Here is a 27324-nt window from a genome sequence, read left to right on the forward strand (position 1 = left end):
ATGGCTCAGGAGAGCAGGCACCCAGCATCAGGAATGCTGATAGAAAAACAGACAAGGAGGTAATAGCAATGTCCACCACGAAGAACATGGCAGCATTTTATAATTCTTTGACTACATTTTATACTTCTTTGATGAAAATAACCCCCCTCCTGGCTGTACAGAAAGCCTGGCCAGCTTTGCAATGGGCGACCCCAAAAGAGCGAGGTCGGGGGTGGCAGAAGAGGTGTGACAGAATGACTGTGCAGGGAGAGGGCAGCATGGCTTCCATGTACCAGGAAAGGACCCACCTGACGGGAGGACGTGTCATCCTGTGCTTCCCTTCCACCTCAGTGCTCCTGCTGCTGATGGCACCACTCCCAGCTGCTGAGGCCCTGAGCAGGGCTGGCTCCCCGGTGCCCAAAGGCGCCCGGCGGGACAGGCCGGCTGTGCCGGGACACCTGAGGGGAGAAAGGCGCCGCTCTGTTCTGAGGGCCCGGCCTCTCCGCAGGGCCCGCGGTGAGCGGCCTGAGGGGCCCCGCTGTGGGCCCTGCTCCCCACAGGGCTAGGAAGGGAAGCTGTCATCTGGCAGCGTGAAAATATGGAAAAGGAGAAAAATGAGGAGTGGACCGAGATGATTTGGGGAAATGCTTGCAAAATAAGCATCAGAAAATAAAAGCAGAATGGAAACAGTTTATTAATTACCATTACTTGGGATTGCAGGGTGTTTGAGGGGATGCCTGGGTGCTCCTTATGTGACTTTACATGGAGACAAAGATCTGTAGCCGAGTCCTTCTGTTCTGTGCCACAGCTCATGAACCGTATTTAGGCTACACGCTGGCAGCTTTCACTGCTTCCCAGAGCATCGGATGTTGTTCTTTGATCATGAGGGCTGTGCCCTCCTTCCTATTCCGAATTATCTTCTTTCTAGTAGCTCCTTCTGCACGATAAGCCAGCGACAGTATTTCCAGGTCACAGAAAAGAGGTAGAAAGTAACATTTTTTGGGGGGGAGCAAAATATTCACCTAAGAAGACCAAGGTTCTCATTGCTGATTTTTAGGTTCTTGTATTTATTTTGCAAGGGTAAGAAGCTATTGTTGAAGGGCAGGAAAGTTCCCATTTTTCAAAGATACTTCCTGAATATTCCAAAACACTTTAAAAATGGTATTGTCACCCAACTACACTTCTCTTTATTTTTGGGCTTAGTACTAGGTTTCATGACATCAGCTAGACTGAGTCCTGAGAGGAGAAGGGCCTCCTGATCACCTCAGTAAATTAGAAACACTAGATAAGATCTTCAAACCAGAAGGCAAACATTTGCTTGGAGTGGGATTCTATTTCCCAGTTCCCATACTCTATGTTACTTGGGAATCTCAAGTTGAATTCTTGTTCTACCTGTTTGAGATACTTTTGTTCCATCTGCACCTCCAAAAAGTCCAGCAGAAATTCAGCAGATAAAGGTAAATTTGACTGAGTTTGGAAGAGTATTCAAAGCCCTGCAGAATTTTAACCTCAAGATTAATTAGCTGCAGCATCTTTGTCTTGTTCAGTTTTATTGCCTCTCAGCAGTGAGCATGAAACTGACAGAACAGAAGCAGACAATGAATCTGAAACCATGCACAGGGGTACATGAGGAAGGCTCTGTGAAAATAGGATGTGGCTGTTATGATTTCAGACAAGAGATTTCCAGAAAAATGAAGTCCATGGACAAGCCATGGACACAGAAGGCCCCTGGAAGTAATTGTTCCAATGACCTTCGCTAGCTCTCAGTACCACAGAGGCACATGATGAGGCACTGGAGCTCTCAGTCAGTGGATACAGCTTGTGACTAGGCTTTTGGAAAGACTTCCAGCCAGGTGGTCAGTAACTGTTAATGAAAAACTGTTTATTTCATATAAAAGCCAACATCTTAAAAAAACAGTTAAAGCCAGAAGTATTACAAATATTTGTAAAAAACACTAAAATAACATGATTATGGTGGCAAACCTTTGCTTTTATTCACATTTAATATTTCTCTCCTTGTTTACTCTCATTAGAAAAAGGCAATAAAGCCAAAAATAAAAATCATAATTTAAAAAAAAGAAAATTAAAAAAAAAAAAAGGGAGAAAAACCTGAGAGAGCTGGGGCTGTTCAGCATGGAAAAGAAAAGGCTTTGGGAGAGACCTCACTGCAGCCTTTTAGTACCTTAATAGGGCTCATTAAAAGCATGGTGGAACTTTTCATACAGGCAGATAGTGACAGGTCAAGGAGTAATGGTTTTAAACTAAAATTGAGCAGGCTTAGAATAGGTACTAGGAAGAAATTCTTTACTCAGAGGGTGGTGAAGCACTGGAACAGGTTGCCCTGGGAGGTCTGGATGCTCCATCCCTAGCAGCGTTCAAGACAGGCTGGATGGGGCTCTGAGTAACCTGACCTAGAGGGTGACATCCTTTCCCATGGCAGGGGGATTGGAACCAAATGAACTTTAAGATCCCTTTCAGCCCAACCTATTCTATGACTCTGTCTGAAAAGTTGTGCTAAATTTGCACATGGTGAGTTTGCATCAGATGAGCTCAACAGAAGGCTCATATGCAGTTTAACCCTAGAAGTAAATGAATTATCCTTTCTTCAGAAAACTCTGTAGCCAATAGCAGGAGTTGCCCAAGATGTGTGACTGTGTGCTACTGAAAAATTTCAAAGAGGAGGAGTTAATTCACTTTCTGTCCTTTCCTTGGCCTCCAGCCCAGGGAAGTGTCTGACAGCTACTCCTGCAGACTAATAACCTACTTGCTCCTAAGAGGACGTGTTTGATAGCAAAGCATTGTATTTTCTGAAACTTCCTGGAAAACAACCAGGTTAAATGCTTACCTGTAATTGATAATCATCTCTCCAGTTGGGTTTCACACTGTGCTGCTCTTCAAAAGGTCTTTGGATGTCCCTTTCACAGATGGAGAGCAAAGGACTAAATTACACAAGAAGTATCTTTTTCTAGATGTACAGACATATGCAACTGTCAGACAGGTCAAGGTAGGTGAGATGCTAAAAGCTTCCAGAAGTTTTCAAGGAAGAGAGAAATAAAGGAACCTAGACCTTGTCTTTACAAGGAAAAAAGCTATAATATGAAAATTCTATTTGCAGAAATAATTCTGTCAAACATAACTCCATTCATACCTACATCATACTAATTGATCCACAACAAAGGGACCATTTTTTTCAGCTATGACAACCGTCTCAATCACTCAAACTCTGTGATGCCAGGATACCACTGTCACACTGAAGCAGACAGAACATGATCCAGTTTTGACCATTTGTAACACAAGCTCAAAATTTGGACCTGTGCTGAGCCCTTTTCCAGTGCTCAAGAGCTGTTTCTTAACATACACTCAACCACTACACATTACATCCATCATTAAATACCTGGTACAACTTGAGCGACCAAAGCAGCCATGGGCATCATTTCTTCACTGTCTTCCAATCTGACCATATGGTTTTTCAGAAATGCTTAACAACACCCCAGTTCCTTTTGCCTTCAACTCATCCCCTGGAGTGAGTTACCTCTGGATATGTCTCTCTTCATTAGCTACAGAGGGAGTATAAATGGGCAGGCTAGAGTGATCATCTGACTTCTAGATGCAGATGTCAGGAGGGGAATCCTACCCTCTGTCCGTCTGACAGAAACAATCCTAGCAGGTTCCCTAACAGGGCAAGTGAGGCATATTGTCCCAGAAATGAAACTCAGCCAGCTGGCATCAGATGGGCCCTACAGAATGTCCTGCTGAAATGCCCACTGAGGTTGCTGCAGTGTGTGAGCACAAGGCAGCAAAAACCTAAAGGGATATTGGCCTGTCTTGAAAAAGTAATTTCATTTTATGTCATGACACTGCAAAGTAATTGTGCTCAAAATATCTGGTTTAACTGCCTAAATACGTCTTTAGTACTTGAGCATCCAGGTGGATTCAATTGTGCTTGCAATTTTGCAGACATTAACGAGGGAGACTAAATGACTGAGGCGGGGAAAGAGAACAATGCTGCACTCCTGTGAGACAGCCTGACACACGGACTAGAGCACAGTACAGGCTCTCAGGAGCCTCCAAGTCTAGACCCGTTTTGACCACTGACTGACATATGTTGTAAAGCTAAGCATGGAAAATAAAACACAACTGTTCTCTGTGTCTTTTACAAAAATAATACTGGCTGAAATCTTCAACGAGTGTAAGCTATCAAATAACAGAAATAACTGACTCCAAAAGAAGCAGGATTACAAGCCAAATTCAGTCAGCTTTTAAGAATAAGAACTTCCTTCCTGAGCATCTTTTCCAAAAGCAACATGTGACACAGCATGAATATAAGCAACACTTGAACTGTTACAGAATACATTAAAAATAAATTACTTAAATCCAGAAATATTATTCTGATGGGTTAAAGCAGACTTAGAAGTTGTATTTTTATGTCAATAACTGTTTACAGAACACTAGTCTTAATTCCAAAAGCCATTTAACTCTTCACAGAAGTTTTCATAAAGAAATAATGTACAAGGCACACTAAACACTGTTGGGCCAAACACATTCTACAGTTTATTACACATATTACATTCTTAAATAAAAATGCGTCACATAACATTTTTGCATAGATATCTTACAATATACCAATTTAAAAAAGAATTATGAAACAGACCAGTAACAAAAATAAATTTTTTCTTCATTAATAATTTTGTAACATTAACATACCACCATCATATAATACAAATAATATTTTTAAATCTTAAGACTTTTTGTACAGCAAAAAAACTGACAAAGTAATATATTTATATATATATATATATATATAAAAAGCTTAAAAAAAATAAAATGTCAAAAAAAGGCAGAACTGAGGGCTACAAGATTGGGTACTTCTGTGATATATTAGAAATACCAGAGTAGGCCTGAGAGAACGTGACCGAGGGCATCTCCGAAATGCACTTGTCAGACACATCTGGTAAAAGAAAAATTATAGTGCAAAATGAAAGTCCTTCAAGCAATGTTGTTTGTTTTTTTTGTTTTTGATTTTTTTTGGTTTTTTTTTTTTTAATAGGGAGCATTCATACATTTTGTTGTTGTTGATTTTGTTCTTAAACAAAAATTCCCCCAACAAAAATCTAATGTGTGGTAGAGAGCAAGAAGTCTCAAAGAACAAAAGGGAAAACAGGTCACTTTGAAAAGAAAGAAAGAAAAAAAACAAAACCCAAAAAAAACTCAGCCTGCGTTATTATTTTTTCAAGTAGATGAGCAGACATGCCAAACTAAGGCCTTGTTTCTAAGAGAAAAGCTCTTATGGTTTATATGCAGTGATTTCAAAACCAGGTACTTAAACTGGTGCAAGAACCTTCCTGTAGAGGTATCTTAATTAGTTGAAGCATTTCTTACACTTCAGCTTAACTGCATAGGATGCCAATGCAAACTTGATCCAGGCAATCACATAACAGGTGCAGCTACAAAGTGATTTAGCTAGACTGATTTTAATGTAGGACAGCTTCCCTGGTAGAGACATGGCCTTGGTAACAAAGTAGTGTTTAAACCAGTGTTTGATCTACTTCCAGAATCTGACAGGTCTGGGGATTTAAATACAGAGTGATGGGTAAAACATATGTTGCAAAACATAAAGATCAGCCCCCTTCAGCCATAAGGCCTTCCAGGGACTGCATGTTAGCTTTTCATTTCCCCGAGAGCCCAACAATAAAGGCTAAAATTCCCATGTTTCTGTCCATTCTAGTTCCCTTTAGTGTGTACATGCGAAGCCCTTATCCCCCTCCCTTCCCACCTCCCCTCCCAATCCCCAAATTTGCAGCCTACTCATTCACAGTACACAGCAACATGTATTTCCCAGCACTGTTGAAAACTTTCCTACAGAAGCTGACATGATTCCTAAAATGCAGTGGCAACAGCAAGTGCCCTCCTTAAATGAAAGCAATAGGCACAGTTGGCTACTACAAACTGTAAGTCAGTAGCTCAGTTTGCTCTTCTGTGTAGGTATATACAGTATACTCTTGTACATCCACACCCACACAGAGACAGGGTGGAGAACCTGTTTTCTGGCAGTATATAGAAGTTAGGACCAAAGCACTTAAAAAAAAAAAAAAGTCATCAAAGCTTTCATTTTGAAAATCACAGATTCCAACTTCAATTATTACACCAAAAATGCCATCAACAAGCATTAAGGAAAACTATAAAACCCTGTTTCTAAAATGACGCCTGCATTTGAAAGTTTTCAGGTAGGGAAACTCATTTTTGAGGTGATAAAGGCAGTCTACTCCCCATCCCAACATTTTTATGTATATAATTTATATATACAACTGTATAATTATATATATAACTTATATAGCACAAGTATTCTCAAGACTTCTTCCTCTAAGGGAGGACTCTAAGGGAGGAGGAAATTCTCAGCTTTACAACACAGATCTTACTGAGTACCTGGTAGGCCAGATTCTACAGTCCTTACAATGCTAAATCTTGCCACTGAAGCCTGTGCAGAGCTGTGGAGGAGAAAGACTGCAGTAGTCATCCCTAAACTATTAATAAAAAGAGACACAAGTGTGATAAAAGGAAGAAAAATATCCAAGCGTGATCTGGAAAAGATCATTCATGAAGGTGTAGCTTAAATACTAATGAAAGACAGGCAAGACTTGTCAATGTTGTAGTATCTTGGGAGAAAAGTATTTCTATTTTTTCAAGACAAAGTTAAATAGTTATTGTCAAGCATTATTTTGTTTGTGTTTTTTTTTTTTTCTTGGTATGTAGATATCTTTACAAGTGCAATTCTATCTGAAATCAGCAAAAAGTAGTTTAGAAGTTCTGGTTTAGAGCATCGCTCAGGATATGAAAGCTCAAAAACAGTCTTACTGGATGGAATGACAGATTGTGCCAAGTCCTGAATGAAATCAAGAGTAAAAGCCCTTGATCCACTGAGTGCTGGCCTTTTAACATTAAATTATTTACAAAATTTTCCTCTCTTTTTTTTAAATTTAAAGATTTTGACATACATTAAGAGAAGAGGAAGGGAAACACTTAAGGAAGTTGGACTTCATCAGCTTTGCCAAAAGTACCAATTACCACCTCTTTTGTATACAGACAAATAAAGTGTGTTAAATAGGAGGAGCAACCTTTATATTAGATACAAACCCCAAATTGTCTAGGGTCAGATAAAAATGAGGGAGAAAGCCTGATTCTGTAGATATCAGAAAGGGCACAGCTAAGATTTACTCAGTCACTGCAACAAACATATTGATCAGCTCCATTTTAGCTATACACCCTAGTGATTAGTTAATTTTTTATGCCTGAAGTTAAAACAGTTCTGAAAGCAAGGACTGAGGGATCCTCTTGCATTGAGATTCTTCTTCCCGTCGGTGTTTGGTCAGTGCTTCCCACGCATTAAGTGAAAATGTGCTACCCTAAGGAAAAGAGCAATTCCAAAAAGTCTGAGGAAAATACGAATGAATGAAAAAAGTGTTCACCTTTGTAGAAAAATGTTGGCTTAGATTTCAGGTCCTGGAAACTATTTCTGAGACATCACATGGGTCTCCCAGTCTAGCAAACTTGTTTCCATAATATCTGGCTAGTCCTTGCAGCTGTGACACATATCAAAGTATGATATTGCTTCAAACAGGCTTGCTAAGGGTTTGGGTTCTTTTAAGATTTCTTCCTCTCTAGGTCTCCCTCATGAAGAAACCTTATAAAGTTTAACAAGGATGAAACGCTCAGAATTCAAGAAAAAACCTACAGATCTGCCCTACAGTCTGTTTCATCAGCACAAGACTATGAAGAAATAGAACCAGTACACAATAAGTAAGAACTGTAAAATGAATCATAGAAACACAGAAAAATTAGTATTGGAAGGTACTTCTGGAGGTCACCTAACCCAACATTCAACCCTTTGTTTAGTGAGATCAGACTGCTCAGGGTCTCATCCAAGATATTGAAAGAATCTAGAATTTCACTTCAGTTGCTAGTTTAGCCAGGTAATGTAATTGTCTAGAGTGAGTTAGCTACTGAAAAAGAACATATCAGAGATAATGAAAAATACTCTGCATTCTGCCATCCACTTTTAGACCAATCTCTATAAAATATAGCTGATATTTTATGTTGCTCTTTATCTCCTAAGGGGAAAACCAAACAGAATAAAGATGCACTGAAGTGCTTTTTTAGTGTAAGAAGTGACTAAAATACAGCATAATGTGTCTTCATATTTGATACAGTACAAATGAAACAATACATCTTTTAGTTCAAAGTGAACCATCAATGATCATGTTGAGAAAAACCAAATTTTGCTAGCCAGGCCTCAAGCTGGTAGTACAGAAGTATATTTTTATAAGCATATTTTTATGCACAGATTTGGCAAATTTGATTAGAAAACTATTTATAACAGTGCTTCCTAAATTATTTTTTATTAATCAGTTTTCAAAATAGAATTTTGACTTTAAGTTGTCACAGATAATGGAAAAATCCAGAATAAATATATTTTATCAAGACTGTCACGTACAAAGCACATCTTAACCTGGAATATTCTGTCTCCCCAATCACGAAAATGATTGACATATGGGAGCAAGTCTAGCAGAGATTCACCACGAAGGTAGTGAAACACATGATGGATGAAAAGAGGCTGAGAGACAAGATTCAGCTTTAAGAAGAGAAGGGTAAGTGTAGATCTTATTGCTATCTCCAAATACCTAACCAAGACCGTAGAGAAGAAGCCAGACTCTACTTGGAGGTGCACAGTGGAAGAGGCCTGAAAACAGGTTTGAACATGAAAAATTCCTGCTTGAAGCACAGATTTTTGGAATTTTTTTTTTTTTTACCATGAAAGTGGTTAAATATTGGAACAGCTTGGACAGAGAGGTTGCAGAATTTCCATTTGTGAGGATATTTAAAACTCAGCTGGATACAGCTGTGAGCAACCAGCTCTAGTTGGAGGTTGGCTAAGATGGCCTCTGGAGGCCCCTTTCCATATGCATGATTCTATGATTGACTGTTCCAATCCAAAATATTATTTAGCTAAGCACAAAACCTCACATTTATTTTAGTTGCTTCATCTGTGTACACTATTTTGTGAGACTTTTAGCTCAATCTGTTTTCATCCTATAGTTCCATGACCTTGGAAACCACAATCTGACTTTTTTATAATGGCTTCTCTTTTGCAAATAGGCATAAACCTCGCATTGAAGGAAACAAGGTACAGCTTCTCCTTTCTACAGCTGGATAACTCAGTCCTCAACTGTGACCAAATTTATGGGTTCGCTTTCAAGAAGCCTTACAGAGAGCCTTTCCTCTTTAGTCTGATTCTACTCATAATTTACAGAGAGAGAACAACTGTACAACTTTAGCAAGGAGACATAGGCCCAAAAAGGAACTAACTATAACAGACTACACAAGTTTGAAGTGTACAGCTTAAAATATCCGCAAAGAAACAAACCTGTCGTTGTAAAAAAAACAATCCTGGAATGTGTCACTAATTATGCCTTTCCAAAATGGAGACTCCTCTAAAATACCAAAGTTATGGTTCAAAATTTTAGTAATGACTAAGACACTTGCATATGAGCACCCAAAAACGGAAGTCAGGAGATTGACTGGGTACACCATATATACAGCCGAAAAATATCTTGCTTTTCAAACATAAGAGGTGGTTCCAAATTTTGGCTTCAGAGTTCAAGACCTGCTACAAAGCCTGAGAAATTTGAAATCTGCCTTTTACCTCCTTTTTTCTATGTTTTTTTAGGCTATTTGGATCCAGGATTTAGATGTAGGCTTCCTTTTAAAGAAAGTAAAAATATATTTCAGCATTTTTTTCCCCTGGGGCCCTTGTTCTGGTATATTTAAATAAGATGCCAACAAGACCATAAATGACAACTGGAACTAAAAGACAGTCTTGCTTGACTTTTTCCAGTTTAAATAGAGTCTGGTGTTTAAACCATCACTTAATAATTAAGGTTTCTATACTACTGATAGCATGTCTAAAGGCAGGTGTGTTCAGAGGGCAAAGGAGGATATTTATGCAGGTTCACAGCCAATGAATATTGCAGTGGAGAATTTGAGAGCATAAATTTTAGGACACTACAGTAATGAAATTCTAGGATTCTCTTATACTTTTTTTAATCTAATGCACTCACTGGATGCTCTACAGTTTCACACAGCTGAGGTTTCTGTACCCATTAGATATCTTCCTGAGGGGCAGCAGAGGGGCAGCACCAATCTCTGCTGTCTGGTGACCAGTGACAGGATCCAAGGGAATGGGATGGAGCTGTGTCGGGGGAAGTTCAGGATGGACATTAGGAAAAAGTTCTTCACCCAGAAGGTGGTCAGACACCTGAAAAGGCTCCCCAGTGAAGTGGTCACAGCCCCAAGCCAGCCAGAGCTCAAGGAGCATTTGGACAACACTCTCAGGCACATGGTGGGATTCTTGGGATGTCCTGCGCAGGGCCAGAAGTTGGACTTGATGATCCTTGTGGGTCCCTTACAACTCAGGACACTCTGTGATTCTGTGATCTGGCAGGATGCTCTATTTGTTCCAACACAAATTGGATTCTAGGGCCCTCAGTCCCAGTGAAACAGCTGGGTGGAATGGCCATAAGAAGTAAGCAAATACAGAAGTAGAGAAATACGAGATTGTCAGCAAGCAGTGCTCTGCAATTTTTAAATGTATACATATATATATATATAAGCATATATATATACACATATAGAGTATAGTTAGTTTTAAATCTTTGGAATAAATTCAATTTTTTTCTTCTCTCTCTCTTTCTTTCTGACTTTCTTTCACTCTCTCTCATGCTTTTATCATGAATATTACATCATTGCCCCTAAAAGATGGTTAGATTTTGGTCCATATTTCATACCATATGGGCCAGACATCGTATTTCCCCCCTGTCCCCAAAGTGTTCAGTTGACAGTCACAGTGTTTTGTGAAAACTGTGAGGAAAACCAGCATCTTTTGAATAAATTCAATCTCTCACTGGAACCAAAGGTTGCAAAATGCTGAGAATTCAAGTGCCAAGGATCCCGGTGACAGCTCTTAAAAACATCTATTGAGTTTCTTGTTTGCTCTTTTTTCCCCTTAGAGTACAATTTTACCTCCCAAAACATAAATTAAGGGAAATATTTAACAGTCAATGAGTCAAAACAGTCAAAGAAGGGCAGTTGGCTAATACATTATAAAAGAGCAGCAACCATTTGTGGACCACACGCTATTTTGTTTCATTTCTAGACACATCTTGTAGGGATGGTCCGAGAATATACAAAATATACAACCTAATGACGGCCTGCCTGCTTGCATAGGCCATTTTCATGGTCCTAAATGCAGTCTTTGGAGTCTGGGCCAGTGCCAAATAGGTTCAAATACAAGTTATGGCAATACATATTTTAGGGTTTTTTTTTTTCCTTTTGTAATGAAGACTTTAATCCACTTTGAGCCAAAGAAATCAAATTATTATGACGGAAGGGTGAGCATGAGATCTCCACTTCTCCTTGATGATTCACACCGTAGGTCAAAATGGACCTCTAGGTTAGTAATACTGTGGACCAATCATTTGGAAATGCCTCACTGCTGTATGTAAAATCCAATCCCTTCCTTCACCGCTCACATGGTTACATTTTTTCATATAGGAGTGGGCTACAGCATCAACTTGATGAACAGAAAAGCAGGACTTTGATAAATGGGCTAATGCTGAATGAAGCCATTGTACTTGCAAGAGGTTCTTGATTTCCTACTTAGAGATTGGAGTAGAATTTTTGGCTTGGGTTTTTTTTTTGTGTGTAAGATGCTCAACAAACAGGTCTAAATTAAAACGTCTGCAGGTGCTCTTTACAGAAACAAAAGGCTAATGTTTTAAATTTGTTAATAGAAGAACTGCAAGAAAAAGCAACATAATTCACCACTAAATCACTGTGGGTTGTGGCTAATATGCTCACATGATGTAGAAGGAATCCTGTAGTCATGCCTGTGTGGCCAGTCCCAGACTGATATCCAGGTGAAGACAAGGAGTTCTGAAGATCACTTGTTTGTGGAGAAAAGAGAAAAAAGGTTCAAGCTTCCAAACAAGCTTTTAAAGTTTTTTGTTCAAAAAATAAACAAGAAGTCCTAGCTATGGCAATAAGGTGAGGCTTACAGAGATATTAGGTGCTGTATCTCAGGGGTTTTCCCTTGGCTACTTAGCCATCGTGGCAGCAGCTTCCAGAGTCCCTAGTGCATATGTTGTGCAATAGCCAAAAAAAAAAAAATAAAAAAGAAATTAAAATAAAAACAACCAACAAAAATATAATCCTCCATGAAGTCTACATAAACTCAGGCCAAAAAGAGGATGTTTGTGTCACAAGTGTCACTCCACAGTCTACTGCCATTAAGGCCACTGGTATTGACTTAAAAGGATCTCAATAGCTCAGTTCTGGGAAGAAGAACCAAAACCAAGACAGGTCAAAGTGTCTGTGAGAAGTCTGATGCACTGAATATTAGGAACTCTCAGAGAAAGAACAAAAACCCAAGAGGTTAATTTTGGCTACCAAACTGGGATTTGGTTTTCTAGGTCATTGTTTTCCCCCCATCTATTTAAAAAGAAAGTTAGTGCTACAAATATGCAACTTCAAGACGACATATTCTTCTACTGAGTTGCACTGAGAAGCAAGTTAGATAAGCCCCTCCTACTGCTGTCCACTCTCAGGGAAGCCTCCTCTGTTTTCTTTGATTTCCACTGGCAAAAACAGGAAACAAATCCAAGAGGGATGAAGTACTGTAAGTAATTGTCCTTTTTCACTGACTTCACCTCCATATCATTTCCTCGCCTGCATCTTCTCCCATCCAGCTGGGGCAAGGCATAAAAGAACCGATGTAGGTATTGAAGTGTAACTGGGAGCATGACACTGTGAGCATGTGGTCCCTGTACAGAGGATTACACGGGATCAAGTTCTCTTCTCCTGTAAGGTAGCACGTTGTAACTTGAGTTGCACTTTCATCTCACAACACTTAGCCCAGATGACATCCATGCCAAGCTGACTGATATTTAGATGTGTCTCTTCATGTGGAGGGCAAGGTGATCCGACCTGGAAAAACACCTGCAACATAAAGCAAGCAGGAAATAAGTATATGATTTTGGAAAACAGAGTTTCTGCTCCTTCCTTGTTATGTACAGGAGAAAATACATATCCCAGTTTAGAGACATTCCTTGAGCTATCCATGGGTCACCACCAAAGCCTGTGTGATCAACCTCTGTGACCACAGATAGGCAACTACCCTGGCTCTTCAGCAGCTAAAGAGACAACTTTTATCCTTTCCTTGTTCCTCTCTCTCTCAGTTCTTTCACTGAGTCAGATATCAGGGAAGAGTGCTCATCTATGCATCTGGACTATAAAACCAAATATTTAGTATGTGTGTGTTTGCATATTAAAAAAATAAATAAATCAGTTTTATTCAGCAACACCATCTTTGAAAACACCAGCTTTCTCAAGTGCCCACTCCTTGCAAAAAGCACCAAAGAATGATGCTAGTTTTGAAAGCTAAATTCTCATTTCTAACTCCAAACTGGAAGGAAATCTGGCTCAGACTTTGGAGACTGACAATCCATCAGGCTTCATATCTCTCCCTTCCTCTCAGCTGGGAATCTGGGTGGTAATATGTGGATTCTGATGAATATTATCTCCCTGAAGGATGTTGACAGAAGATATTATGCCTATTTTGTAAGAGTGACAATTGAAAGACAGAGAAGGCAAGGAAGTTGTAAATCACACAGGTGCGGTAAAACCAAGGGGAAAAAAAGAAAGCCAGGACTCGAGCTTCCAAATTCTGTTCTTTATCCACAAAGACTTTTTCCATCTCATAAGAAATTATATTTCTTTTTATTTTCATAAGAAAACATAGTTTTTTGTCATTCTGAATATGTAGCTGGATCCTGATGAGATAGACTCCATATCCATTAAATATGGGATTGAAAGTAACAATCCATTACACCCACCATCACAGTGTCATCCAAGATATGTATGGCACTGGAAAACAAACCACAGGAGAAGCAGGCAGTGGTTCTAGGTGCCTATCCCACAGCCCTAAAATGGAGCCTGTCACAGTGACAGGACTGAAGACACACTTAGAAATTAAACTTCTACTAGAAACTTCAGTCAAGCATTTAAAAACAGGAGGTTTTCAAGTTCACTGCAAATTCTGGCTTACCTTCTTTCCACCTTAAGCCACAAGATACTGGCTTGTTTATTTTAAAAACATATACTACAAAAATCATACCAACCCCCACACCGCTGTGGCTGTTGAGTAAACTGGTTCTGTAGGCTCCAAGAACACTAGGAAAAGCTACTTAAGGAACTGATTTGCCTGGCATGTCTTTTCAGTGCTCCACAGAACTGGAGTATAAAGCAGCCACCAATAATGGTCTGAAGAATATCCAAATGGCTTATTGTGAGAATCAAGATAGCTCATATATGGGCGCCAAGTGTATTTTTAAAAAAGCAGTAGTTGAGTGTTTTGTAGTTTTCGGAAAGAAGAAGCAGAAGAAAAAACTGAACAACCCCCCTAAAAAGCCAATACTAGATAAAAAAGAACAGTCAATCTAAATACCCAAAGGATAAACACCCTAAGCAGAGAAAGGCTGAGAAAGACAAGAACTATAAAAATGAAACTATTTTAAATAGTTAGGGGACTTTTTCTGTCCTGCTGAAGTATTCCACTGCACATGTGATCAATCAGCATCTACAAACAGAGATGAGTGATCAAGAGGTACATTTTTAAGACAAAGAAACCTTAAAAGAAGACAACTTCCACAAGAAAAGTCATTTACTCATCTTCTGTAAATGAGCAATGAGCATAGCTCTGCTCAAGTTATCTCTTCTCTATTTGCAGGGCTCACAAGGGAGTAAAGACCTTCAGAATGGGAAAAATGAGACTTCAAAATAGGATGGAGGAGGCACTCCTCCAAGGTCCTACATGAGGCACAGCAAGACACACGTGAATCTGACAATGGACACTGGGCTTTCAACACAGCAGGCTCTGCATAGCTAGAATTTTCTAGCCCTAGAGTGACAAAATACATCCTTGGACCAACGTCTCTCTCATCAGTCTTAAACTGAGAAAGCAGCATGCTCTGGCTACAAGGGCTGCCAAAACAAAACAACAGCTTGAGTGGCTGCCAAAAAGACATGCACCAGCTGGCACTTCAGTCTAGGACTAGTCATAAGACCCCCACCCAAGCACAGCTTTTCCTCTCCAGTTGTCTCTTTTACAGATGCAACCCAGGAAAGTGTATGCTGAGTCACACCATAGCTAGATCTGTTAAAATTATAGATTCAGTACATTGCTTCACATCAGTAACTATCGTATTAGCACCCATAATATTTTTATAGGTAATAAAATGGTGCCATATTTGCTAGTTTATAGCCAATAAAGTGGTACAATATTAATTCTTCACATTCTCCCATTGCCTAATTTGGTTAGTTCTATCTCTTGGTAAGGCTGGTGGATGTGGATATTTATTTTCAACTGTAAATCAGTCCATACAAAATTTTTGCAGCTAAATCACACTGTCAAAAATACTATTGATTACTGGACACACTTTTTTTTTTTCTTTCTTGGGCTAGAGGCAGAAGTGGAAGAGGCTCCACAGGATAAGCTGTCAAAGGAAACTACTCTTCAAAAATCAAGGAACAGGGGCTTGCTGGTCTCTAGTCCTACCCATGACATGAGACTTTGCTCTGCACCTCTGGCTCTACACCTCTTTCAGTTCCAGACCAGCTCTGCACATCACACGTGGGCCCATCACAGCCTTCTCTGAGGGCTTCTCCCCCCCTCAGTCTAGCTCTTCCTAGAACGAACAGTTTATGCTAGAATAAGACACTCTAATTTTAAAACTCATACAGGGATGTGTAATACACAAATTCCCTGCTCCCAGACATGATTCCTTCCTTTCTCTTTTTGCTGTATCTCCTTAGCAACATAATACTGCTTGGCACTGAAGCTTCTGAAGGAGAAAAAGGGAATGTAAGTACAATGAGAGAGAATATATCACTCAGCCATCTTTCCTACCAGCTGTGGATTTTCCACTGTGGGATGTGTTCATTCCAGCTAAGTGCACTCTCCGCTTGCTATCAACAAGGAAACCATGAGCACGTGTGCACATATGCAGAGAGGAACATGCATCCCAACAGTCTGGCACTAAGCTGCTGTCTCCTAAACACCTATTTATCTAGAATCAGCACGTGCCACTACCCTGTCAAACTCTTCCCCTTGAAGTGCTGAGGGCTTGCACCGTGTGTGGAACAACCCTAGCCTGTGTTTCAGAAGAGCAAAATTCCTGGGGAATGCTAACAACAACCATAACCCTGGCCTCTGGAAGGCACTAAGGACTTTCCTGGGGTGTTTTCCACACCACTTTAGCTGATTCTCCTTTCTCTCCTGCTGCCACAAAGCTACTCACCATTTTCAGTACATATGATGTTACTCAAAGCAGTAGTAGTTTGCCAGCTGTGACTAACAATGTGATCTGTGGGCTGCATGGTGTTGGGATAGGGCTGGCAGAGCAGAAGAAGAGAATCTCATCTCTTTTGTTATAAAATTTACTTTTACACGGAGGACATTAATACTCCTTTGACATTGGTCGGAAGGTGAGAGACACAAGCACATCTAAAAACAGTCTTGGAAGGGAACTGCAGCCAGACTGTGCGAACAACATCCCCTTCTGCTATCTGAATCATCCCTTCCATGCTCTGTTTGCCAAGATACAGCCTTCAGCTCTGAACAACAACAGGCATAGGATTTGTGCTACATCAGTGTTGCTAAAACAGCTCCAATCAGCTCCTTAAAACCTAACAAGCCAGCATCTCTGAGAGAGTGGCCACAGCTTCTGTCAATAATGGTGAGTGCAATAAAGAGTAGCAGTTCAAATATAGAGAAACTGTTCTCCAGCTGGAACCCTGGCTCAGGAAGTCACATCTTTAAAAGTCTGCCTACATGGCTAAAGGCAGTTTTAGGCTCATGTGTCAGTGCTTGCTTGAGGTGACCTCTGCAGTAGGTGGTAGCAAAGAGGCCTGAGAATGAGAAAAGAATGAAAAACAGTAGTATGGCAGAGGGGGGCAAAAGAACAGGCGCTGTCACTCTAAAAGCTTGCAACAATGAACTGGGGGAATAAGGACAAATCTGACTCCTATCACCACACACAGATAGTATGGGCATAGAGTTTAACAGTGCACAATCCTCAGCACTCTGAATTTTATTAATAATGTTATTCCTTCATCTACAGATTCAGCAGAAGAGCAGAAAGTGCATTCGATTATTACAGGAATATATCTCTTGACTGCAGTGACCGAGTTTGCTGCCAAAGAGAAAAGCTAGGTAGAAAGGGATAATATGTGGAGGGAGAATAACGAACACTTAACAAAGGGCTGAAAGAGACCAAGGAGTTGAAAATACCGGCTGTATTTCTCTAGATCTCTGCTAAAAATATTGTTTGTCCTGACACAGAAACCCTAGGGCATGTGTATGTGTGTGTATGTTTGTGGGGCCACTCGAAGAAAGAAAAGAGAAAGGCAATTACTTACATTTAAAACAGAGAACATAATTGTTCTCATTCACAGAAGTGCTTAAACAAAAGCAGAACTGCAGAGGTCCCTACTTGGCTTATCCTGTCCCTCATTCTGAGCAAACAAAAGATGATCCAGGGATAAAACAAACGATAATCCAAGAGGAAACCCTCAGTGGGGGAAGGGGGGCGGGAAGAGGGGAGACAAGGGCAGAAGAGCACTTAAGGAGATGAAGCTCTCGGAAAGGCAGGATGCGAAAATGATCAAATTTCCTTCCCATAAAAGGATGGGGTCCCTTGTTTATGTCCCACACATCCTCTCTCCACGCATATTCTCTGTTGGTCTGGCGTACCCACAGGCTTCCTAGAGGCTTTATTGTATTACAAAACGTTTCCTTATCACAGTCGAGAACCTTAGTGCTGCATTAAAAAGATGGGTAATTTTCTTAAGCCTCTTTTTAAAAAATATATAAATAGGATTAGCTGGATAACATGTTCAGATGCAAGCACATTATTTGATTACTCAGTAGTGGATCCAGGTTTCACCCAGGGCACTGCCAATTTTCAGCTGGGGGGGTGAGTGGGGGAGAAGTGCTCATTGTTCGATCCTGTCAGTGCTGTCAAGAGTCATTACAGGGCTAATTGCTTTTGCTCCACCCTGATTTCTTATCAGTTGGGATTGGGGATGTGGAGAAGGGTGTTCTTTTGGTTTTGTTTCTAAATTGAAAGAACCTAGCTTTCAAAACCACTCAGCACCAAGCAAGGATGACAGGATTTTTCAGAGAAGCTCAGTGTTTAGGGAAGCAGCTAAAGCAGCGAGGGCTGCACAAACGAAGGGCGGTGAGAGCAAGGGCGGCTCTCCCAGGGAGCTGCTGGGTGCTCAGCTCACGCCTCATGTCCCGGTCATTTCCGAGTCCCAGGGCACTGCTGCGAGACAGGCTCCTCAGCCACCTCTGCCCCGCGCACCTGGCAGGCTTTCCGATCTGGGCCCCCACAGAATGAGGCTGCAGAGTATTTCCCACTTCAAACACATGTCAAGAGATTTTAAACTGTAGGAAAAGAGTCACTAATTAGCAGGAATGCGCAGAGATCACTGATCTTGCACAAAACCACCCCATGAACTTAAACAGTAAAATGTGTCTAAATCGCTCTTGGGCTTTTGAGAATGGTGCCCTTTGTTGTCTTTTCTTTAGGAGCCCTGGACTCAGTGCTAAGAGAGGACAACGATCATACAGAAATGTAATGCTTTTTCCCTAGAGGTTTCCTATAGATTTGGGCCACTTGTGGCACAACAGCTACACACTCCCCATTCCTCCTGCCATACACCAATGTTTTTGTGAGGCCCACCCTGCCAAAATGCAAGTAGCCAAGAGTGGTGCTTGGAGTAGTCCTTGAAGCAGAGCAAATAGAGGGAGCTTTGCCTTTGTGAGCACAGCAGGCTGACAGGATCAGGAGACAGAAAGCTGGGGAGATGCTTTGTGGAGAGGTCCATCACTGAAATGGTCTAAGGCCCTCTGGATGTCTTCTCTGCTTTAAGAGTATTAACAAGACCTGCCCTATGAACTGAATCCTGTGCCCACAACAGACACCAGCAGGGCTCAGTCAGGCCTACACCTGGTCCCACATTTTGTTCTGTGATGTGGGATTAGACTGCTTAGGAAGAATTCCCCATCTGCCAGCCTGCCTGGCCACTAAGGCAGAGAGGACAGGAGCTGAGCAGAGGGTCCCTCCATGGTACAGGGATCCAGGCAGTGGGACAGAAAGGGCCTCTCTGCTGGGAGCCAGGTCTCTTGTTTCTGGGAGCTGGTGGCTCCCTGCCAGTCACAAAAGTCCACAGGTTTCTTGAACACCATGTTAGGAGCTGCATTACCTGTCACAATGGTTGCATTTAAAGGGCTTTGCACCCGTGTGCTTTCTGTAATGCCTCGTGAGCTCGTCGCTCCGTGCAAAACGCCACTCGCACCCTTCCCACGAGCACTTGTAAGGCTTCTCACCTGCAGAGGGGAGGAGAGAACAGTCAGCGTGGAAGCAGCATTACTGAGCACTCAACTTAAAAGCCCCGTGTCCTCCCACCCTGCCTCTAACCCATTCGAGTAGTTTAGCCCTTCATACAATACATGGTCAGCGTGGGATGAAAATAACCTAGGGCTTGTGATGTATTGTACTGAGGATAGTTCCAGATTTTACCACAGCTGAAATTCTCACACAACCTTATATCTTGTTTCTAACAAAACCAGGCAACTGGCCTTTGAAGAAGCCTTAAGAATACCCTCTTATGGTGTGCATTCAAATTTAACATCTCCCTCCCACAACAAATGCTCCAGTGCATCTCCTCCTATAGTAACTCATGGCACTCTTCACCATGCAGTCAGTTGAGATAAAATTCAGACAAGAAATCACTTTCACTACCAAGCTTCTAAATGGATTATTACTTATTTATTTGTTCTTAAAATTGCTAAGAAGGTAATCTTAAAAACCCACCACGGGCCACACCGAGGCTACAACCTGTAAGACCCCTCTAGGCCAGTCACGTGAAACAATCATTTGACCGCAGCAGACAATGCAGAGACACAGCTTCCTATATTTAGTGTGTCTATTCAGCAAGTAGAAGAGTGAGATCTGGATATGGGACACCTATGTGTACCATGATGATGAACTGGAGATGCAAAAAGAGCAAGAAAAGTGAATAGGGAAAGAAAATTGCAGCAAAATACATGAAAAAATGCTGTTCTCTGGTTTGTGACTTTCTGCAGACTTCTTGTTGCACAGGCAGCTCTGCTGCACAGTGGTCATCTGCCCAGACAGAAGAGCAGAATGGGCTGAGACTGTAACTGAAGTTGAGCCATTTTATTGGCCTTTGAGAAGTTTCTTTGGTTCAGTAGTTCAATTAAACGATTCACTGGGATGAAGTTGTGAAGCAGGGGCAGCAGCTGGCAAGACTACACCAAAATATCCGTTTATCCCATAGTCTCTGAATGAAGAAAGGCCAGCCTGGACGTCCCTGCTGTGAGTCACAGTCCCCCATGGGAAAATGCCCAACAGGACAATGGACTGAGCCAACAATAACCTACCCCACTTAGAATGTGCCTGCTTGGTCATCTCTGCAGACTCACCTCTTGTTCCTTTATTCTTTGGATTTCTTCAGGAAAATAAGAAGTTAGAATCTTCTTAGTGAGAAAGGTGCTGCTGTCTTGTTTCTGGGCTGGTTACTCAACTGTACCTCAAACACTGTCACCAGTGCTGGCCCCTGGAGCTGCAGTTGCAGCAGTTGCAGCAATCTCCCCCCAGCCCTTTGCATCCTACCTGGCACACAGCACCTGCTTTCCTCAGAAAAAAGGGATTTCCCAGGCCTGATCCTGTGCCTGTGATGGAGCACCGGTTTGTCTGAACAGTTCATGCATTATTCTAAAAAGCTGTCAGTAAACAAGCCCCGATGATAATGCAGTTCCTTGGTTCTCTGACGCTCTCTAGTGCCTACCTTAGAGTGGAGACAGCCAGGCAGGGAAACTGCCTTGCAGCACATTTGCCACACACACTGCAAAGCAAATGCAGAAGACAACTGCTCAGCCAAATCTGGCAGGTACAGCCAGTCTGAAGGATACAGTCATCTACAGAGCAGAAGGGTGAAGAAAAAGCATCCCGGGCTTTCTGTGAAACTATAGAGGCTACTAGGATTGAAGTGGAGTTTGTCTTGTTAAAATTTGTCAAGAGCTTTGAAAATATACAGTGCTACATATGGGTTACAAGAGACAGAAAAGCCAAGCATGATTACTGGTGAATCCAAGGAATGACACATATCTCTGCTACTTGCTGCAGGGGCTCCTCTCCCAGGTGTTCCAGCTTTGGCCTCGCACAGCCCTGAGCTGAGTTTTGTTTTTCCTTTGTAACCCAAGCCCTGTTCAGCAAAATGTCAGACAGTACCTCTCAGTGCTCCAGACTGCACGCTGCCATACCAGGCTCCCAGAACACAAGGTAAATGCAAAGGAGCACAGTGACCTTTAAAGCCATGCCAGTCAGCTCCTTGACCCAGAGACCTCAAAGACATTAGATTTCCTGCCTTCCTGCAGCTACTCAAAAACACAAGAGGGAAGGAGAAGAGAGACCTGCCTGTCCCTGCATGTGAAGACTAAAAACAAACTGCTCCTTTAATGGCTGCTTTCACCTTACATGAAGATGAAATGGAAGTGTATCTTGCCAAGGTGCACATATGTAGAAAGCAAGGGAATGAAAAAGGGGGGAGGATCCTCCTACCTCACTACTGGCAATAGCAGGGAGAAAAAATGGGAAGGATCCTTTCCATGTGTTAGGCTGCTCTTCTCTTGTTCAGAGGATTAGTGAGACCAAAAAGTTAGATGATGAAATCTTCTGCTGAAGGCAGTGGCAAAACTCCTACTCACTTCTACAGGGCCAGGATCTCCCTCTTTTAAAGAAATTAATTAGGAGCTGCAAATCCAATTAAAAATAGGAACATCATGGAGTTGTGCCACACTGACTTTTTTTCTAATTTCTCAAATTAAAAACCACATTCAAAACTTGTGCCTGCAAGTCACTCCCAGGAAGGAGGCTCTACTCCTTAAGTCACCTTTATTTAACACCAGGATCTATGCAGTCCTTAAACAAATCCATAAATCCACATTTATACAAATGCACTCAATGGAGGAGCCAGTCCTCATCCAAAAGAAGCCAATACCTAGGAACATGTTAAATACTCAGTTCTTTCAGTTCAGAACTTACTCCACACCAAGGGGCTGGCTCAGATTCCACACACCCATTAATGTGCCTGGGAAGCAGTGCAGATATATTCAAGCAGTGAATTATGCAATTTTCCTAGATGAGCTGTGTTAAAAAAATGTATCATTTGCTTAGGGAAAATCTGTAAGCAACGGAGAAATACTGGCTTTCAGCTGTTTCTACTTCTTCCCTTGGGAGTCAGAGACACTACCCAGTGATTCCAAGCTTACTGACTTGTAGTTTCCATGGGCAGTGCAGCAGAGTGAAGGAGAGCTGCAGTGAGACAGTGGGTGCACAGGACCCGACACCCACACTGTGTGCATTGGAAGGGTGTTATTTCTGGCTGGCCACAGCCTTGTCCTGTGGCTGGAGCCGGGCCATAGGTAAAGTGTGCCAGCTGTGCACTCACACAGCAGCTCCTGGGACAGGAGAAAACCCCCACGTCTACACTCTGGCCAGGCTGAACCAAAGGCTCATCTCAAAAGAGGTCACTTGATCACCAGGAAACACATCAGACACATCTGAGTTGCCTGGCGAGGGTCCTGGAGAAGCAGCCTGCACACACCTGCTTGTGCACAGAGCCATGTCCTGAAACCTGCTGGTCTGGAAGGGCTGTATCACCAAAACAGTCCTACAGAAATGCTATTAGCCCTTCAGATATACTTTAGGGTTTCAGTCCATCCTGACTGCACACTTCTGTGAAGCAGCCTCTCTTCACTGTGGCTGTGTCCTTTGGTCCATACCTCATTTTAACTTTTTCATGTTCCTAGAGCACATTTTATACCCTGAGACTGGGATGCTTGGGGAGTAGGCTCTCTGTTCCACTTCCGTTTATGGCACCTCACCCAACTGAGCTCTTCTTCTAAAGTACCCCCAAAGCACATTTCAGTACAGTCTGGCTCTCCATCCTCTATTTCATCCAGCCTGGTCCAATCTGGTAACTGGAGGACAGAGACCTTTGAAAATTTATGGGAAACATGCAATAGTGAAGCTAAAATTATAAGTTGTAACAAAAAATCCACCAGACTTTGGCAGCCCTGAAATCGGGTCACTATTCCTTTTGTGACTAAGATGAATGCAAGACTAAATATTAGGCATCTAGTTGCAAAAATAAACAAATGATTGGTACAGCTTTCTCTTGAAAGCCCAAAATGTATCACTTGAAAGTATGAAAAGCCAAGCACACAATCTCGTTTACACTCCTGTGGCAAACACACACTAGGTTTCCAGCAAAACATGATGGATATAGCTGGGTTGGTTCTGTTATGACCACCACACTGGTCTTTGGAACTTCTCCCTCCTTTCCCAGCCTCGGGAATTCTTGGTTAGTTTAGTCTCATGCAGCTTTAGCTATTGAAAGCCATCATCTGACAGTGCCACCTATAGCATTCTTTTTCAAGTTAATAGGGAGGCAAAGGCAAGGGTGGACTGTGACACATCATACCCAGGCAGACTGGAATTGGAGGGGAATTTCTCTGCTTTGATGGTGCAAGGAGGCAAGCAGCTCACTGCACACACCTGTATCTTTGCTCTCCAGGCACAATCCAGAGAACATCAGGTTTTTGCTCCAGCACATATTTAAATTGTAAACCCTGTACAAACCTTCACAACAAATATTTCCTCACAAAACACAGCAAAGGGGATGTTGTCTATTCTCAAGATACAGAGACCCCCTGTCCTTGCCACCTACATCCCACAGGCACCCTCAAGGTCCCAGACATATTTCTCTTGTCCAAGAAGTAAGGCAGTGGTTGCTAAGACATCTCAGAGAGGCTGTTTCAGCAGAGTGATTAGTAAAAACATTAGGTTACAGGACACAGAGGTACCGACTCAAGATGAGCTGAGGACATGATCACAAAACTACAGCACACAATGGGCACGTTATACTTCTTACAGCTGCATTGTTTACTGCCAATCCCAAGGGTTAAAAAGTCATGAGTGCACTCTTCTACAGAAATAATGAGATTTTAAAGAAGAAAACAATAATATTCAGACATCATTTGCCTTTTGCTTTGTAGATAACCTAGGGCCATGGTTTTAAACCTCTCTTCGCAGCCCTGCAGGAACATTTAATTTGAAATACAGAGGAAGAAATTTGCTCTCTATTCCCCGAATTTCAACAGCAGGGACTTTAAGAAGAAAACCCTCCAGATTTAGGGATGTGCACAATAAGATCACAGAGTTCCAGAGTGATGGGGTGAAACCATGGCTCCATCCAAATCATTAGGCTCAAGTTTCACCCTGTATCTTTATGGAATTGAAAGCAAAGATATTATGATTATCTATCCATCCATCCATATCTATTTCCTTACCCCTCCCGGCACTCTCCTGCAGGGCACTTAGTAAAACAATCAAGTAGTTTAAGCTCCCAGTCCTGCAGAGCTTCAGAGGAGAATCACAGTCAAAAGCTTTGCTGATATTCTCTGTGCTAAAATGTGGCAGTGTCATGGGACTGCTTTAGTCCCTTGACACTCCTTTTTGAGTCAGCCAAAAATGTTTAAAGAAACTGAGGGGAAACCCCCAAATTCTGCCTATATGCATATGTTGAAGGCTATTCAAAGCAAACATTAGTTGCACTATGTTTGAAGAGTTCCTTAATATTACACAGCTACACAAAGCTAGCATGTGAAAGTGTGTTTAAGAAAACAACAGAAAAAAAACAGCATGTGTTATAATCCACTGAGATTTTTTCTTATATAGTTTCAAAATCCTAGAAAAAGTTGTCTGAAAGAAACACAAATATTTCCTTCCTTGTTATAATCTGTAATTTTAAAACCATTTAAAATGAAACTAGTTCTAAAAGTCTCAATTTCTAAAAGTATGTATTGAAAGAAAGTTTCAGCTACACTTGTTTCAAGATTGATGTTCCCTGAGAACTAGGTAAACTGTAAAATTACAACTGAAAAAAGGAATTAAATGCAAGATTTCTTGCATGTATTTTTCCTATAAGGAAGTTCTGCGGGTCTGATATGTGTGAAGAATCAAGTAGTGCTTTTTAAGAGCATTTTAATAACTTTCCTTGCTACCCTAAGAGTGTTTTAATGATTTTTCTTGCTCCCCTTCTTGAGAAATCCTTTTGGGACCTACTGTTCCTGGGCTGGTGAGTGGGATCATGCTGTTGCAGGAGCAGCAGTGTCACTGCAGGGTGAACCCAGGCATCCTTCAGAGGCCAGTGCCTGTGGGGATGCTGCTGCAGACACAAGTCCCTCAGAAGTGCCAGAAGCTGGTGTGGTTTTGGGGGAGAAGCAGCCCCCACAGCACCTCACAGAGAAATGCCAAGCAGACATTCCTAGCTGCTCTGCAGTTTATGATGAAAGTCTGCCTCAGCACAATGAGACGCCTAATGTGGAACTTCACATTACCAATATTTTATATTTATGTAGCACTCTTCATCTCCAAGGGTCCCTGAGAGCTTTACAAGCTACATACATGGCGTACCAATGAAGCCAAGCCATAATTCTTCTAATTAGCTGAACATCAGCACACAGCACATGGCACAACAGAAAATGTTACTGGTCACTCCTCTCTTCCTATGTAAAGTGCTATATGAGATTTAATAGAAACATATCTCAGAGGGACGTTTGGGTTTAAGGACCACTGAAAAAAGAAAGCTAACAAGACAGGACTTCTTAACACCAGTGCCTGTCTTCCCTCATTACATATACACACTTTGTCAAATATGAGACACAGAAGAGGAGCTGCCCCAGAACTCCCCACTTTAACACCAGATTCAGCATGTTACCATCACATGGCTCAGGCAGCTGTTCTGCTGGTGAGGTTACAAAAAAGCTGATGAGCAGCTGCAGTCCAGATCTCAACAACATCAGCCTCTTTTTAAGATTAATAAGTTCATTTCTTTAGCAAAAAGGAAGAGCAGGCTATTTAATACACACATCCTCTGGAGATCAATGCTAATATCTAAGCGTATGTGCATGCAACCCATCAACCAGTAAAACTAATTACAAAAATCAATTTCAGATACTTTTCTGAGCCCTTCATTCCTCAATATACTCCTAATTGATTTTTGTTGGAGAAGAGAAAGCCTAATTAATATTTTTATTATTTAACAGGAATGCAAAGGAGGGGGCAATGGTGAGTGCTTAACTGGTCCGCCAATGTTTTCTACACAAAAAAAAGATAAAAAAAAATTAAAATTGGCATTTTATTCAGTTTTGCCACCTGCTGGAAAAATGGAAAAGCCTTTGAAAGGGTGACAAAGCACAAGAGAAAAGCTGGCAGAAGACAGTATGGGGCAGAAGAGGAATGTGACAGGATTGTGAAATACACAATGTGAGAAGGTTGTACCTATTTTTAGAAGGGCAGGGATGATCAAGTGTAAAAGCAGTACATTTCCATGAATGATGTACAGCTCCTTTCATCCAAAAAGGTCAGAAGCGCCCTTATAGAAAGGTGACTCTGATCATATTTATATTAGAGATGGGGGGAAAAGAGGTTAAGAAGGAGACCCAATGTCCAATCAGTCTTTCTAGAAACTTCAAAGCTCCGGATTAGTTCCTAAGGGCCTTGCCAAGGCTTGTCTACCAAGCCAGCAGCAGTCTTCAGCATGTAGCCATTCAGGACACAAAAAGAAACCAATTTTTAAGCATTATATCTTATGTGCACAGAAGCACCTAACACACATCCACAAAGCCCACTTGCTAGCAGAAAAGCAGAGAAAAGCAAAGCATGTAGCAACATTCAAAGAAATGGAAATGTTCCATTTTCTACTCAAGAGGCTGCATTTAACAAGCAGCATTGCTCTCCATACTGAGCCCTGAAGGAGGGGAGGAACGCCTGGCTTTATCTCTTTGGGTCTGTGCAAGACTCCCATTGAGAGTGATAAAGCCTTTGCAATGTGCTCCCCGTTCAAACCCCTCTCCACAGCTCCTCTTCGAAGGAAGCTCCTCGATGGTGGGGAGCAGGGCTGGGGGACAGATGCTGGTGCCAGCCTGAGCACACAAGCCCAGCTTCTGCCCCATTAATTGCCAGCACATCCTCCCCTGGGCCCTGGGGACAGCAGCAGATCGGTAGGGACACTCGAGCACCCGGCAGCAACACCACAGCAAAACTACCCAATTAAGCCTCCAGAATAAGTGAATGTGGAGGG

General features: G+C 41.7%; 2 protein-coding genes across 5 annotated transcripts in view; one reads left to right on the plus strand and one right to left on the minus strand.

Moving 5' to 3' along the window:
- FAM237A (family with sequence similarity 237 member A) overlaps positions 1-27324 on the plus strand; it is a 269849-nt gene that overhangs the window by 101635 nt on the left and 140890 nt on the right. The window lies entirely within an intron of this gene.
- Positions 11347-27324, minus strand: part of KLF7 (KLF transcription factor 7) — a 59598-nt gene continuing 43620 nt past the window's right edge. The window contains exons 3-4 of one of the 2 annotated variants that reach the window (XM_068196168.1): positions 19357-19480; positions 11347-13026 (exon numbers count right to left, since the gene is read on the minus strand). In XM_068196168.1, coding sequence (XP_068052269.1) covers positions 12975-13026; positions 19357-19480 — 176 coding nt within the window. In that variant the 3' untranslated portion in view covers positions 11347-12974. The remainder of the gene's footprint in view (positions 13027-19356; positions 19481-27324) is intronic. The other variant, XM_068196170.1, reaches the window with a different exon arrangement.

This window comes from Anomalospiza imberbis, chromosome 7 (genome assembly GCF_031753505.1).
Source record: "Anomalospiza imberbis isolate Cuckoo-Finch-1a 21T00152 chromosome 7, ASM3175350v1, whole genome shotgun sequence".
NCBI classification, from domain to species: domain Eukaryota; kingdom Metazoa; phylum Chordata; class Aves; order Passeriformes; family Viduidae; genus Anomalospiza; species Anomalospiza imberbis.